The sequence below is a fragment of the Neofelis nebulosa genome, chromosome 5 (genome assembly GCF_028018385.1).
Source record: "Neofelis nebulosa isolate mNeoNeb1 chromosome 5, mNeoNeb1.pri, whole genome shotgun sequence".
NCBI classification, from domain to species: domain Eukaryota; kingdom Metazoa; phylum Chordata; class Mammalia; order Carnivora; family Felidae; genus Neofelis; species Neofelis nebulosa.
In genome coordinates this window covers 4,674,438-4,689,038 of record NC_080786.1, presented here as the reverse complement: position 1 = coordinate 4,689,038, position 14,601 = coordinate 4,674,438, and the positions used below count along the sequence as shown (strand labels likewise).

The 14,601-nt window shown below is 47.6% G+C and overlaps 1 protein-coding gene across 3 annotated transcripts in view; it reads right to left on the bottom strand.

The window, feature by feature from the left end:
• STAC (SH3 and cysteine rich domain) overlaps positions 1–6,632 on the bottom strand; it is a 139,704-nt gene extending 133,072 nt beyond the window's left edge. For all 3 annotated transcript variants that reach the window (XM_058729349.1, XM_058729350.1, XM_058729348.1), the window contains exon 1: positions 6,410–6,632. In XM_058729349.1, the coding sequence (XP_058585332.1) occupies positions 6,410–6,520 (111 nt within the window). In that variant the 5' untranslated portion in view covers positions 6,521–6,632. The remainder of the gene's footprint in view (positions 1–6,409) is intronic.
• Positions 6,633–14,601: the final 7,969 nt, after the last annotated feature.

The window sequence follows — 14,601 nt, the reverse complement described above, 5'->3', positions numbered from 1 at the left end:
CACTACATGATTCCATTTCCACAAAGCACACATGACTGAAATTAATTTATGGTGTTAGAAGGATATCGTTTACTTTTGGGGAGCTAGAGATGAGAGAAGGGGGTCTGAGGGAGATTCCACAGTGCTGGTAACATCTGATTTCTTGACTTATGCATTGGTTACAGACAGATCAAAAGTTTATTGTTTGAAAATTAATTAAGCTGGAATCTTATGATGTGTGCACTTTTTGGTAGGATGCCATATTTCAATAAAAAAGTTTACTAAGAGATGAAAAGCTACGGTAATAGTCTTTCTTGAGGGCACCGTGTCAATGAGAGTAAGAGACCTTGGAAGTGTTTATATCCAGACCCAACAGCTCTACTTCCTATGAAACCGGTCAGAAATATATTCAAATGTTCATGTATCAGGATATAAATTTCAATGTTTTTATTATTTATGTATGTATGTATGTATGTTCGTATGTATATTTATTTATTTTTGACAGAGAGACAGAGTGAGAGCGGGGAGGGGCAGAGAGAGAGAGGGAGACACAGAATTTGAAGCAGGATCCAGGCTCTGGACTGTCAGTACAGAGCCCGACGCGGGGCTGGAACCCACAAACTGTGAGATCATGACCTGAGCCGAAGTCGGATGCTTAACCGACTGCGTCACCCAGGTGCCCCAAATTTCAATGTTTTTAAATATGTGAAAGGTAAAAAGAGCCTAAATATGCAGTCAGAAGGGACCAATGAAATAGATGCGGCCTAACGGTGAAGTAGAATGTTGTACTATTTTTATTATTCATGTTATTGATTATCTCAGAGTATATGGGAAATTTCTGTATAACATTAGGTTCAAGAAAAAGTACTATTTTTATTATTCATGTTATTGATTATCTCAGAGTATATGGGAAATTTCTGTATAACATCAGGTTCAAGAAAAAGTACACGTGCATTTACGTATACACTGTTCCAATTTTGTTTCAAGTACGTGTGTGCACACATATAAAGGAAACGTAAGTGGAAAAATACGGCAAGTAACGAAACAACCCTTATATCTAGGTTGTATGATAAAGAACTTTTTTCTTTATAGTTTTCTGTCTTCCACCTTTTATTTTTGATTATGAAAATAAGATAATAAGAGCATAGCTAGCCTTGTAAATCCAGCTGCATCTGAGACATGCTTAAGATTATCTGGCCGTGTGGAAGTCAACAGTGGGTCACTTGTCGGAGCCATTTGTTTGGAAAGGAAGGATAAATGGGAAGGGAAGAAGAGGAGTAATCACAAATGGTTCCTTCAGGTACGGTGGTTGGAAAGAAGAGAATCTCGACAGTCTACAATTCTTACTCAATTCTTATTCTCTCTTCAGTTTCTTTGATGGCCTAAGCCAGCGTTCCTCCAACTTGGCTGTACAATGAAATCGCGAAGGAAGCTCTACAACAATACTCATGCTTGGGACCCTCGTTCAGAGATTTCAGTTTAGCGCTCTAACCTGTGGACTGGACTCCCCAAGAGATCTGGATGCAAAGCCAAGGTGCCATCATCTCCCCTGAGTAGAAGTTAAAATCCTTACCAACGATAGCTTCATGTATGTGTATGGGACAAGCTGGGCACAAAGACAGCACTCAATAAACAGCCGCTGATTGATGGACACGCCCTTTCTGGGAGATGCATCCTCATGGTGAAGAGATTTTTCTCCCCTAACTTGGATGGTGGTCCACGTTCAGAGAGAACCATCCAGGAATAAGGGGAGTCCTTGGTTCCTGGCTCCAATGGGCCACTGGGTGGCTTATATCACCCTTTCAAAATTGAAGCCACAGGCTGGTGAGTCTGTGGCTTATCTTCCCGGGGATACAAAACAGCTAAGGTGTAACACGCTCTACAGTCAACAGCATCAGTATAGTCCAAAGGGAGAAAAACTCAGTTATACTATTGCAGTATCGGGTTTGGTTACTGAAATGATTCCGGTGATATTTGGGGTTGGCTGGTGACAGAAGTCATCTAATGTGAAGCAGGAAGAGAAAGTAAACAATGTCACACGCTTTTAAATGCTTAAAACGTATTAGGTCACTGGCCTTACAGAAACAAAACAAAACATGTCAACTGGGTGTCAGCATGCCCACTCTAAAGATTAGGAAGCTGAGGCTCAGAGAGGTTAGGCAACTATCCCACAGTCACAGGGCAACCGATAAGAAAAGATCTCAACTCTCGTCTATTGGACCTCAAAACCTATAATCTCTCCACATCATCAAAATGTGACCTTGGGTCATATAAGTGATGGCCAAGGGCATCCATATTAAACCTTCATATTAGACCCTCGTAAGGTTTTCTATGTTGCCAATAAGACATTCATTGAAATAAGAGATTCTGAAACATGACATTTTTCTTAGTATTCCATGCTCTCTGTCAGCACTTAAAAAAAATGAGGTTGTGGTCTTTCTGGAATAGTTAATGGAAAGACAGAAGGGTGAGGTTCATCGGTGGCTCTCAAACTCTTTCAATGCAACTAATTTTATGAAAAAGAAAACCACATGAACCACATTACTACTTCTGTTTACAGGAATGTGCCCTGGGGACTAAACTCCGAGAGAGGGTTCTCAAGCAAAAATACTGCCACTTAGCGATGTGTGTGATTTTAGGCAAGTCATTGCCTCTTCCTCTTGGCCTCTGTTTCCTCAAGAGAAAAAAGGAGAGGGTATTTAAATAACCAGTGAAGGTGACAGATAGTTCACTGATCTGACCTAAACCATGGATCCTTTCCCCGGATGCTGCACATCTACACGTAACTGCACGATGCTCAATGCCGGTTCTGGTTGTTCATGGATCTCCCAAGGACCATCCGTGGCCCCCCCCAAGAATTTACTGACCCTCGACAGAAAAGTATGTGAGCATGTGATAATGGTAGTCATGTTTCCCAAAGAAGCTTTCAGAGATGCAGCCTGAAATATTTATGGATGAAATGATTCGATGTTTGGAACTGGGTTTCAAATGATCCAGTGTGTGTGAGGAGGGACGGCGGCAGTAGTGGGAGGTAAGAGATGAAAAGAGACCATCCATGAATCAGTCGGTCATTCGTGAAGCCAGGTGATTAGTCACAGACCGACTGAACTTTATACTGTTTTCTCTGCTTTTGTGTATGTTGACATTTTCCATACCAAAATCAATATACACAATAGAAAGTATCCATAATTTAAAAAGACACTGAGAGTAGATGATCTCCAGTGTTCCCAGCACCCACAATCAATGATGTACCATTCCAAACAGTCTGCAAAAAAAAGTGGACTTCTGGAAACATCTTATGGGCTCAGGGCACTGAACCATCATCGTCCTCTCCTAATGGACTCCTCGACCAAAGGATTTATTGCGGCCCCCCCTTTCTAGATGATTCTGTGACATCCCATTTAGTTGTTTCCATAAGTATATTTTCAGGGGCGGGAAGGGGGACAGTAGAAAAACCAAACACCGAGAAGCTGGACAAGACTTGGTTTTTCATCATTTCACATGATAATGTGGCTCAATTTATTTTCAAAGATTTCTTCTCGAGAGAAGCCCGAAACACTGCTGTAGATGACTTTGAGTGGCGTGTGGAATACTTGAGCGGGGTGTTAGGGGAACCAGGAGGAAGGCAAACAGTGCCCAAGCGGGACAGGGAGTTGTGGCGGAGGGCTGGGCTCCAGAGCTATGCCGCCTGGGGCTCTGGCCTAGCCGTGGCTCTCAGCTAGCTCTGTGATCTTGCGCAAGTCCCCTAACCTTTCTGAGCTCTGCTTCCTATTCATAAAATAAGTCCCTCTCACAGGGTGATTGTGAAGATTCAACTTGTACCCGATACACGGCACACATTCAGCAGATGCTGACCACAGTTCGCTCAGCTACGTGAATTCAAAAGCAGATCTTAAAATAGATGTATGACGCAGATCAGAATGTTATCGGTAGTCACCTCGGGATGGTGAGCCAATGAGGGATTTCTTTTTTTCTTTCTTTTTTTTTGGTCTGGGCTTTTCAAACTTCTACAAAGGGTATTTGTCACCCTTCCAATCAGAGAAGAAAAGGGATTTTTTTTGTTTTTGTTTTTGTTTTTGGAAGTAATTTTAAAAGTCTTTCTTGAGGAAGCTTAATGCTCAGAGGGACCTAAAACATTTTAGTGGTATTTTCACAGACCATCTCAGAAGTGGAATGCCTCCTAATGCCTTGTTCCTACTTTCCTTCCTTTCCTTCCATCCTCAGGGTGGAACATCCGTGTAAACAGCCGTGAGCTTTCAAATCTGACACTCCTGGTGTAGAATAAATAGAGCCTTCTTAGGTGTAGGCGGTTCAGCCTTTCTGAGGGACAAGGGCTTTGAGAATATCACCAATGCCACCCCAAAAAACTCACATTCAGCCACACTGTTTTGCATTCAGTTTCCTGGGGTTCATGGCCTCCCGGCGGCCCATCTCCACTGACAAGAACACCGACCATAAATTTCGGGCCGTATACGCGCACTTCAGGTGTCTAGGCCACTTGGAGAAAAACTGGCATGTGCGAAATTTGAAACCACAGTCAGATAAATCAGTGGATAATTATGGGTATCGCATATGTAGTTTTTCCTCTGCCAAGGAATTTGCATTGGGGTATCTATAAATAGCAAATCCATACAGTGTGTTTAAACCACGCTGCTGCATCCACAAATGCTAAGCCCTCTCCAGAACACGCCTACTGCGGGAGCAGCCGGCCCAACTGCGAACGTTGAGTACTAGTCTCACTCTTGAGTTCTGCTGCCTTCATTTACCGTATTCTAGATCATCTCTGAGACGGCCACTAACCCACACCACCCACAGCCCTTAGGTGGCTGACGGTCAGTGACAAGACAGTGATGAGATGCCCAGAAACTTCCAGTCAGAGGAGAGGTGGTGTGTGTGTGCAGGACGTGAGGCTGCTTTGGGGTGGATCATCTGTGGTGGGGTGGATCCGCCTCAGCTCAGGAAGGAAAAGGATAAACCCTGATGGAGCTCTTACAGGTACTGGGCCGTTTCATGAGTTCTTAACAGTGGTTCTGGAAGGGGGGGCGGTGGGGCTTCTGCCCCGTTTCCAACTGAGATTTAGGCAAGTTGACACATATATCCCCGATCAGACATCGGCCATAAAATGAAATGAAACAAGATAAGATAAAGTAAAATATAAAATAAAATAAAACAAAATAAAATAATAAAATAAAATAAATAAAATAAATTAATAAAATAATAAAATAAAATAATAAAATAAAATAATAAAATAAAATAATAAAATAATATAATAAAATATATAAAATAAAATAAAGTAAACTAAAGTAAAGTAAAGTAAAACAAAATGCCAAGCTCTCTTTGATGGTTTACTGCCAGAGGCTGAGATGTGTCCCAGAGCCCAGCATCACTTACACCGAGAGCCACTTAGCCGGGATTTTGATGCTGTTGGTTTGCCAACGGCTCTGACGGGTGTATGTACAGGGACAGAGGGATGAGGCTTCTCTCTGCCCCGTCCGACCTGCCCTCCAGACCGGCATCCCCCTTGCCTTCGCTCCTGCACAGGACCTACCCGGCATTCCGAAGATGCCTGGGGAGCTCACAAGGAGATCCGCACCAGGCGCCAGGAGCCCTGCACGTAAAGGAATCCTCACGACCACAAGCTCCATCGTACGGTTTTCACCCCAGGCCGCGAGGCCATGCGGCGGGTCACCGCCGGCGGCCACATTTCACGCCCTCCTCGTCCAAGATTTCCAAGCACGTGCCTGGCGCCCAGCAGCGTTTCAGAGGAAGCGGAACCGCGGCAGGGGTGCTGCGGGGGTGGCTTTGTGTGTGCGCGTTAGCGCCGCTCGCAAAAGCAAGTGTAAGTTCTTCCCGTACTAACTTCCACAAGAGGAACACCAACTTTCCCACGCACGCGGCTCTTCCCTTCGCGCGGCGTCTCCGAAGTCAGGGGTGAGCCCTTGCCTTAAGCCAAACGTCTCGTCTCGGAGACGCCCGGGACACAGACAACCCCCGGCCGGCCGCAGGCGCCCCGGCCCTTCCGCAGGCGCATCCCTCGCTGTCTATCCTCCTTCAGCCTTCAGAAGCCGCTCAACACCCACCCCGCGCTTGGCGCACCGGCGGGCGGAAAGCACGGAACCGCCCGGCCGCCCAGCACCCGCGAAAGCGGTCTCTCCGAGCCCGGGAGTCGGGGCGCACCGCCCGGCGTGCGCTCCGGGGGGAGAAGCCCGCGCAGCCTCGGGTCTGCGTGGGCAGGAGGCCGGGTCCACGCGACGCGCTCCAGCAGCTCTCTGCGCGTCCCGCCCGACATTCAGGTCTCGGGGGAGCCCGGCTCCAGCTAGGGGCACGTCTCCCGCCGGCACCGGCGCCGGTCCGGGGACACGACGGTGGACACAGAGAAGGGCAGGAGGAGAGTGAGTTCGTGCTCTCTTGGGGCGAGTGCGCGCGGTACCTTGGATTCCTGGCTGCCGGTGGATGCCGGAGAGGGCGGCTGCTCGGCGCTCGGCGCCTCCTTGGGCAGCCCGTCCACGCCGTCCTCGCGGGCGCCGCTCGGGGGGATCATCGCGGCGGCGCGGGAACGGAGTTGGGCTCCCGGAGGAACCGCGAGGCTGGCCTTCCCGCCGCACGCCGGCGTGCTCGCTCAGCGGCCGGTCCCGGGGGCTCCCGCGCCCGCCCCGCCGCCCCCGCGCCCTCCCCCGGACTCGCCGGTGCGCACGCCCGCGGCCCCCCGGCCGGCCCAGCGCACGGGCGGGACTGGCAGCCGGGACTGGCAGGCGGCAGCGGGGCGCGGGGGAGGCGGGGCGGCGGGGCGGGGCGAGGCGGGGCGGGGCTGCGCGGCCGCCGCGGGGGGCGGGGGTCAAGGCGCGGGGCGTCCTGCCGCCCGGCCGGACGCGCGTCGCCCGGGGGCGGCGCGGGGGTGCCCGGGGGGGGGGGGGGGGCGGTGCGGGGACGAGACGCCCGAGGAGGAGTCGGCCTGGAGGGAGCACCTGCGACAGCCGCCCGGTTCCTCACCCCAAGGAACAGCGACTCCGGCGGAGACGGTGACTTAGCTCGGCTATTTATAGGGCGCAGCGACGGGCGTGGGGAGAGAGCTGGGGTTTCCCTGCTCGAAGGCGGGCTGCGCTCCCCGGTTCGGCTTTGGGCTAAAGCAGAAGCGCGGTGCGGGCGAGGCTGCGTCCCCGTTTTGTGCGCTCGTGTGCGCAGCCCTCTGCGCTGTGTCCCGTGTTTAGTCCTCGCGGCCGCCCCCTTGGGCCGGGTACCGTCGCTTCCACGCTGTAGACGAGGAGACCGAGGCTCTGGGGAGGCGAAGCACTTTGCTCCAAGTCATTGGGTTGTAAGTAGCGGCGATGCGACTGGAGCCCGTGTTGGCTTCAGAATCCGTGTCTTTGGACCCTGGACCCTCAGGTGGAGGCGGTTCTGCAAGGCCGAAGAGCCCACGGGGCTTTGCCGGATAGCAAGGAGTTCAGGGCTGTTCGCAGAAGGACAAACCAGTCTGCCTTAAGGAGGCCTTTGGAAACACAGAGGTGGCCCCATTGGGTACGGGGACGGAAGGATCCACTAGTTTTCCCAAGACCCCTCCTCAGCCTGCAGGGAAAGGAAATACATCTGGCCATTTAAAAGGCCTTCATTTTCATAAATGCAAACCTCCCTCGGTTGTCTAACAGAAAATTGTGACCTTGTGTCCAGCTTTTCCCGATCAGCCGTAAATTGGGCGAGGCCAGCGTCGTGGGAACGCCACCTGTGCGGTCTCACCCGGGCCGCTGGACTTGCTCTGATCCTTTCTGTCACCATCCTGAAGTCCTCTTGTTTTTTAACTTTTAAATTGTTTTCGGCCGGAGGGTAGACGCCACACAATGTTGCATTAGTTTCAGGTGTAGGACACAGTGATTCAGCATCGCTGTTCCCTACGCTGTGCCCGCCGCGTGCGTTGCTCCTGTGTCACCATCGGATGCTGTTGCGGTGCCACTCACCATATTCCCTGTGCTGCGCGTTTCATCCCGGTGACTTATTCTCTCTGTGACTGGAAGCCGGTGCCTTTCACTCCCCTTCACCCTTTTCGCCCAACTTCCCCTCCCCGTTCTCCTCTGGCAAGCACCAGTTTGTTCTCTGGATTTATGGGTCTGTTTGAAATTCTTGAGAATATCTGAACAAGGGGCCCTGCGTTTTCATTTGGTATCAGATCCTGGGGATTGTGTATCTGGCCCTGCATGTTTGCCTTAGCTCATGTCCTTTGGAGAGAACTTACTACTCTTTCTATCGTAGACGTCGATTAAAAGCTCCTGTTCTAAGTGCCAGGCTCCTAATGGGCATTTGGCTCTCAGAGAGCTCCGAATACCCTAGTGGCCCCTAGCTTCTCATTGGACCAGGCCAGATGGGCTAACCCAAATGGCCACAGCTCTTTCCTCCTCGAAATGCAATTCCTAACTGCTCAACAGGTACGAAATTCGAGCAGCCGAAATCACAAGAGTGGCAACCAGAGGACACAATGACAGGGGCAACAGTTTCAACACATCTTTGTCAAGCATCTGTTCTGGACCAGACTTGGTGCTAGAAAATCGTGATGGAGCAGGGAGGAAACAGATTCGGTCTCTTGTCCTGGAATGTAGAGCCTGGTGAGAGAGAGAGAGACGGAGATTAATTAAATCACACACACACGCGCGCGCACACACACACACACATTTTTTGAACTGTGATCGAGAAAAGTATAGGGACATAATGAGTGCACACAAATGCAGGGACCGAGTAAGGGCGTGGGCAGAGAATGGTCTTCCGAGGAAGTGAACCCCCCCTCGCTCCCCCAAGGCCAATGGGCAAGTCCAATCTTGGTGGGCAAGCACGTTGTGACAAATACAAGGAATTTTTCATCTTTGGATCTTGTTTGCTTTTTTAAGAATTGAAGGGAAGCTGTATGATATCACTCTGCATTTTCGTAAATGCTTAGCTCTGCTTAATAGTCATTAGCCAATGGTACAAGTTAAATGTTGTCCCCCTGAGGGAAATTGGAAAGAAGCTAGTACGTCCTTGTTCCTCACCCCACCTCTGCCCTAGTAACAGAATTCCTTGGTCTGAGAAATAGTAGGTTCCTTTCTTAGGAGATTGTGGAATTACCTGTAGTTGCCCAAATGGAGCCAGCCTTTGCTCACGTATTTCTTATACGGAAATCCCTTTCCATCTTATTTTTCTGGGCACCTCGCTAACTTCTCTTATGCTTCAAAACACATCTCCAAACACTTATTACTCTTGAAAGCTCCTCTCTTGACCCCTTTGGTCTGCTTGAGATTCCCAAAGCAATGCCATACACACATGGCATCCCGTCCCAAGTTATCAATGACTAAGCGTCCTGTCCTCCCCCGGGCCCATGAGCCGCGCTTGGGCAGGGAACTTGTCGTTTTATCTTGTTTCCTCAGTTCCTGGCACAATGTTTGCAAACAAGACGGTGAGAGAAGGAAAGGCTCCTAGGATAGCCCAGGCATTGGTTCCTCTGAGAGCCCTGCACGCACTAGATGGAGAAAGAAAGACCCGGGGTCAGGAGCTGCAGTGACATTTTAGCTATGGCTATTCATTTCTACTGTAGGCAGGGGAAGCCTGAGGAAATTCAGGTTGCAAATAATTATCCTAAGTCTTGAGTCTGCAACGGGACCCTGTGATTTTTGCACATTCCCTTCATGGTCCACTTCTCTCTGGTTGCTGGTTAAGTATCAAGCCAGCACAAGTGTGAGGGGTGCAAGAATCTGTCTCCAAACTTGATCTGTGAGCTACCACTCCTGGGTCACTTACGCATTTTGTTAATTTGTAAAGAGGGCCAAGCCCTCCTTGTGACGGCCTGCAACCTCTTCCTGCAATAATGCTGCTGGGCAGAAAAGTGTCTCATGCTTTCGACTTTCTCCCATTGTTCTGATCCAAGTTTGGATACGTGGACAGGACTTTCAAGCTGTGGACTTTGACTTCTTCTAGAGCCATTTGGTAAAAGGCTACTAGCAAGACTATTTACGACCTTTAAAAGCCATGCTTACGAAGGGTACAAACAAGAATAGCAAGGCAAGGAAGAGAGAGGGTGATCGGAATGACCAGGGGATGGGGAACTGACAAGAATAAAGGAGAGAGGGTTTCAGTAAGTTGGTTCTCCTTGTCTCCTGCATCATAGTCATTGTGAATATCTTAGATATGTGAAGGGCATGGGGTTTGGCAATCAAACTGATGATACTAATAATGGCTAACCTGTACTGGGCTTCTTCTATGTCGTAGAAGTTTTCTACATATTATTTCATTTCATCTTTCATGTAATAAAATGGTTATGCTAGGTTCCACAGTGAGTGTGGGAACAGGGACTTGGAATAAGATACATTCTGCTCCTGGGCCAAGTTTGGGCTGCCCTGTTCTGCCGCCCCTTAGGCAAATGGGGAACCCAGATCTGGTGAAGAGGCTGCGGGCCTTCAAGGGAAGAGTCACGGGGACTGCGAGCCAGAAGCATAATGGCAGCATAGGGAGGGTCCTCAAAGAATGAAGAGTTGCCTACTCCTTTCTTAAAAGTGAATAACAACCACATCTACATTTTGGAGGCGACAGGCAAGAAGTCAAGACAAATGTGTCAGGAGCCACCAATCGCTACCATCCAACCTGTTAAGTGCCCCGGGAAGGCCAGCAGTAGTCGTCACCTCCGGCCACCTTGCCTGAGGGAGTTAGTTGCCCGCATGCCAGAGAAACCTAATGCTTTGCCCAAAGTCCTACCGCTAACACCACCAGCCCCTACTTTGAGCGACTGTTCATGCCAGACTCGAGTCCTCACAACAACTCCTGATTAGTCTCCCCTCAGCATCAAAGCTAATCATTTAATTTGGAGACTCACATTGTCAGGGCGAATGAGATTCAGTGTCCTGGTCCTTAACCTGTTTTTTGGAGTGCCAATTAATAATAATGCCAGCAATGATAATAGCAGGTTGTATTTGAACAGCACTGTGTAGAAACAATCTCCCACTGGATGGACCTACAAAAGGCAGCCTCTTTGAGCTGGTTTAGAGATCTGTTCTCTCAAAGGCAAATTGGTGGGCTGCTTCTAGTTGGCTATAGCCTCTGGGAGATTAGAGGGAGACTTGAATCTTTGAACTGAGTGGAAGGGCCATGAGCCTAATGTTCAAACATCCCAACTCCTCCACTGAAAAGCAACAAGATCTTAGACAATTGACTTGATCTGTCTTAGCCTTGGTTGCCTCAAGTCTAAAATGAGATAATGATCCCTGCTTCGTAGAGTTTCTATAAAGATTAGAGGGTTAAATGCCTGGTCAAAATTAGCCTCATATGATTTCTCATCATCATCATCATCATCATCATCATGAGTCATATGATTTTGCTCAAAAATGTTCACTTTGGGTTGGGTTTTCTGTCCCTTACAGCCAAATGCATGTACAATGTGAAAACAGTTGCGTTTCTATACACTATTAATGAAATAGCAGGAAAAGGAATTATGAAAACGACCCCATTTACATTTGCACCAAAAATAATAAGATGCCTAGGAATAAACTTAACCAAGGAGGTGAAAGACTTGAACTCAGGAAATTGTAAAACACTGGTGTAAGAAATTGAAGATGACACAAACAAATGGAAAGATATCCCATGCTCATGGATTAGAATAACCAATATTGTTACATTGTCCATACTACCCCAAACAATCTACAGATTTAATGCAATCTCTATCAAAATACCCACAGCATTTCTAACAGAGCTAGCAAAAAGAATTCTAAAAATGTTATGGCCAAACAAAAGACTCTGAATCGTCAAACCAACCTTGAGAAGTAGCAACAAGCTGGAGGTATCACATTTCTAAAATTGTGAATAGCTCCTAACTGGAAACTTCAGATGCAATAGATACCTACACTTTCTTACAGATTTTAGTCTTTTGACTAATAATTAGCATTTACCTTTATATATCCTCTTCTATGAGTTCAGGGTAATAGTTTAAGAGACAGGAGAACCCCTTCACCCTGGCCTTTTTGTTCTTCAAAATGCCTGTTTTATTCTTTCTCCCAGTTTTGGTACTTCTTGCCATTTTCTGCATCTGAGAATCTCTTACCACTGTTCCCCACAGACAGCTCTCTGCTAGTTTTGGACCTTAGAGCCTACCATCTAAAGAATCCAGTTTCTTTATTTTCTTATTTCGTGTCCTTTAGAATCTAAGTTCTGTGAGGTTGAGGACTTCGTGTTTCCTCTTCTTCATCTGTTTTTGTTGCTTAGGTGTTCATATAATAGTGCTCAGTTAATATTCATTAAATGAGCGAAAGATAACACGTCAGTCTGGAGAGAAGTTTACGGGTCTGATGAAAAAGTCTTTTGCAGAGGGGAAAATTGAAACTCACGTAGGTTGAACACTTGTGCAAAGTCGATTAATATATGGCACAATAAACCAGTGTCTGTCTACTTTCCTTACTGCTCCCCAGTGTTCATTGCTTTATTCAGATTTGGAATATATGAATGAACTACCAATGGCACATGTTTCTTTCCTGAGTTTTCAAATTTATTGTGATACCATGCAAAGAATTTCCAAATACTCTTTTCCAAGTCAATACCTTTGTCATTATTCCACCAATATCAAAAAGAATCCCAGGGAGGGTGCCTGGGTGGCACAGTCGGTTAAGCATCCGACTTCAGCCAGGTCACGATCTCGCGGTCCGTGAGTTCGAGCCCCGCGTCAGGCTCTGGGCTGATGGCTCGGAGCCTGGAGCCTGTTTCCGATTCTGTGTCTCCCTCTCTCTCTGCCCCTCCCCCGTTCATGCTCTGTCTCTCTCTGTCCCAAAAATAAATAAAAAAAACGTTGAAAAAAAAGTTAAAAAAAAAAAAAAAGAATCCCAGGGAAATTAAAAATCTTCCAAAATTCTACCACCTATTGGTAACAACCATTAGCATTTTGGTAAGCCTCATTCTCAAAGCACATGTATATATGGGTATATTTTAAATTTATGTGTATTTACATAAAAATGATCTCTGGACACGGAGTGGTTTTATAACTTCCTTTCCCTTAATAAAATGTCATAGAGATAGATCTGTTTCAATAACTATAAGTATGCATTATGCTTTTTCAAATGAGTGTGTATCCCATTTGTATAAATGTGCCATTATTTATTTATGAAGGAACGTTTATGATTTTTGCTAGGAACTATTAGAGGGCAATTAAAAACTGTCCCTCTGGTATTCCTAAACATCAACCCGGCAAGGTAAGTACTATTAGACCCATTTTGCAGATGAGGTCATCGGAAGCCTGAGAGCCTTTTGTGACTTCCCTAATGGGATATGGTTAAGTGCAGAGTAGGGATTCCAGCCCACATCTTCAGACTCTAAACCTCAGGCCAACCGTGACCCTCAGCGAGACTGCTGCTGTATCAGGGGCTTGAGCAACATGATCCGAGAGCACAGGCAGGAGAGGATCAAGCCCACCCGTGGAAAGGACGTTTAGGAAGGTTCCAGTGGGATTTGAAAGGTGACTGTGGTTTTGCTGGAAGGGATCTTAAGCAGAATGTACAGTATCGACACGGGGAGGGAAGAGTGCTCACGCAGGGGTGTTCAGATTTGGTTCTTAGGAAACTACGGTTCCTTTTCTTTGTGGGTAAAATGTACTGATCTCACGTGCACTTCTCCAAAAAAAAAAAAAAAAACAAAAACAAAAACAACGGGGAGATGCTGGAGAAATCTTTTGAATAATCATCGTGAATACTCTTACAAACGGCCCTTGGGGAAAGTTGGATCCCAGTCAGCCTGGGAGGAATAGCACTGGTTAGGAACAAAGAGGACGAAAGCATCACAGGATTTCTGGAGGGTTGGATGGGTCACAGAGTAAGAAAGAGCCAGCGTCCGGAGTTCTTTTTTTTTTTTTTTTTTTTAATTTTTTTTTTTTTTCAACGTTTTTTTTATTTTTATTTTTGGGACAGAGAGAGCGTGAACGGGGGAGGGGCAGAGAGAGGGAGACACAGAATCGGAAACAGGCTCCAGGCTCCGAGCCGTCGGCCCAGAGCCCGACGCGGGGCTCGAACTCACGGACCGCGAGATCGTGACCTGGCTGAAGTCGGACGCTTCACCGACTGCGCCACCCAGGCGCCCCCGGAGTTCTAAGAGACACACGTAGGATCTTCATGCCTGGCCGACACAGAGAGTTGTGGCTCCCGCTGAGGGAGACTTCTACGTATTCCGCTTGTGGGGCCCTAAAACGCAAACGCACGTGTAACTCGCACACTTACAGCCTTCAGAGGATTATGAATATCCAGGGTGGGCTCCGTTAATCATTTTGTATCCTACACGACATCCCTAGAAGTGAGCGGTAGGAGGGACTCTCAAAACGAAAAACCAGAACTCCAGCATAAATGGATAATAGTTCCTGCTCCTTATCCCCAAAGCTTTGCACTTGCTTTGAAATATGTTCTAAAACCTTGTAATGTCATGCTGGGGGCAAATGAACCTCGCAAATTCCCTTTACTGTTTTCCAGGGAGGGGTTATATTACTGCTTTGTCCTTCTGCCTTCTGTAACCCTCTGTGTTCCTCCGGTAACTCACTTGGCAGCCATGAGCCATCCGTCAGGCACTTGACAATCGGCTTGGAAAAGATGACTCAGGCCTTAAGCCTTAAATGCCACTCTCTTTCCTCTGCAGCCGAGGGCAACT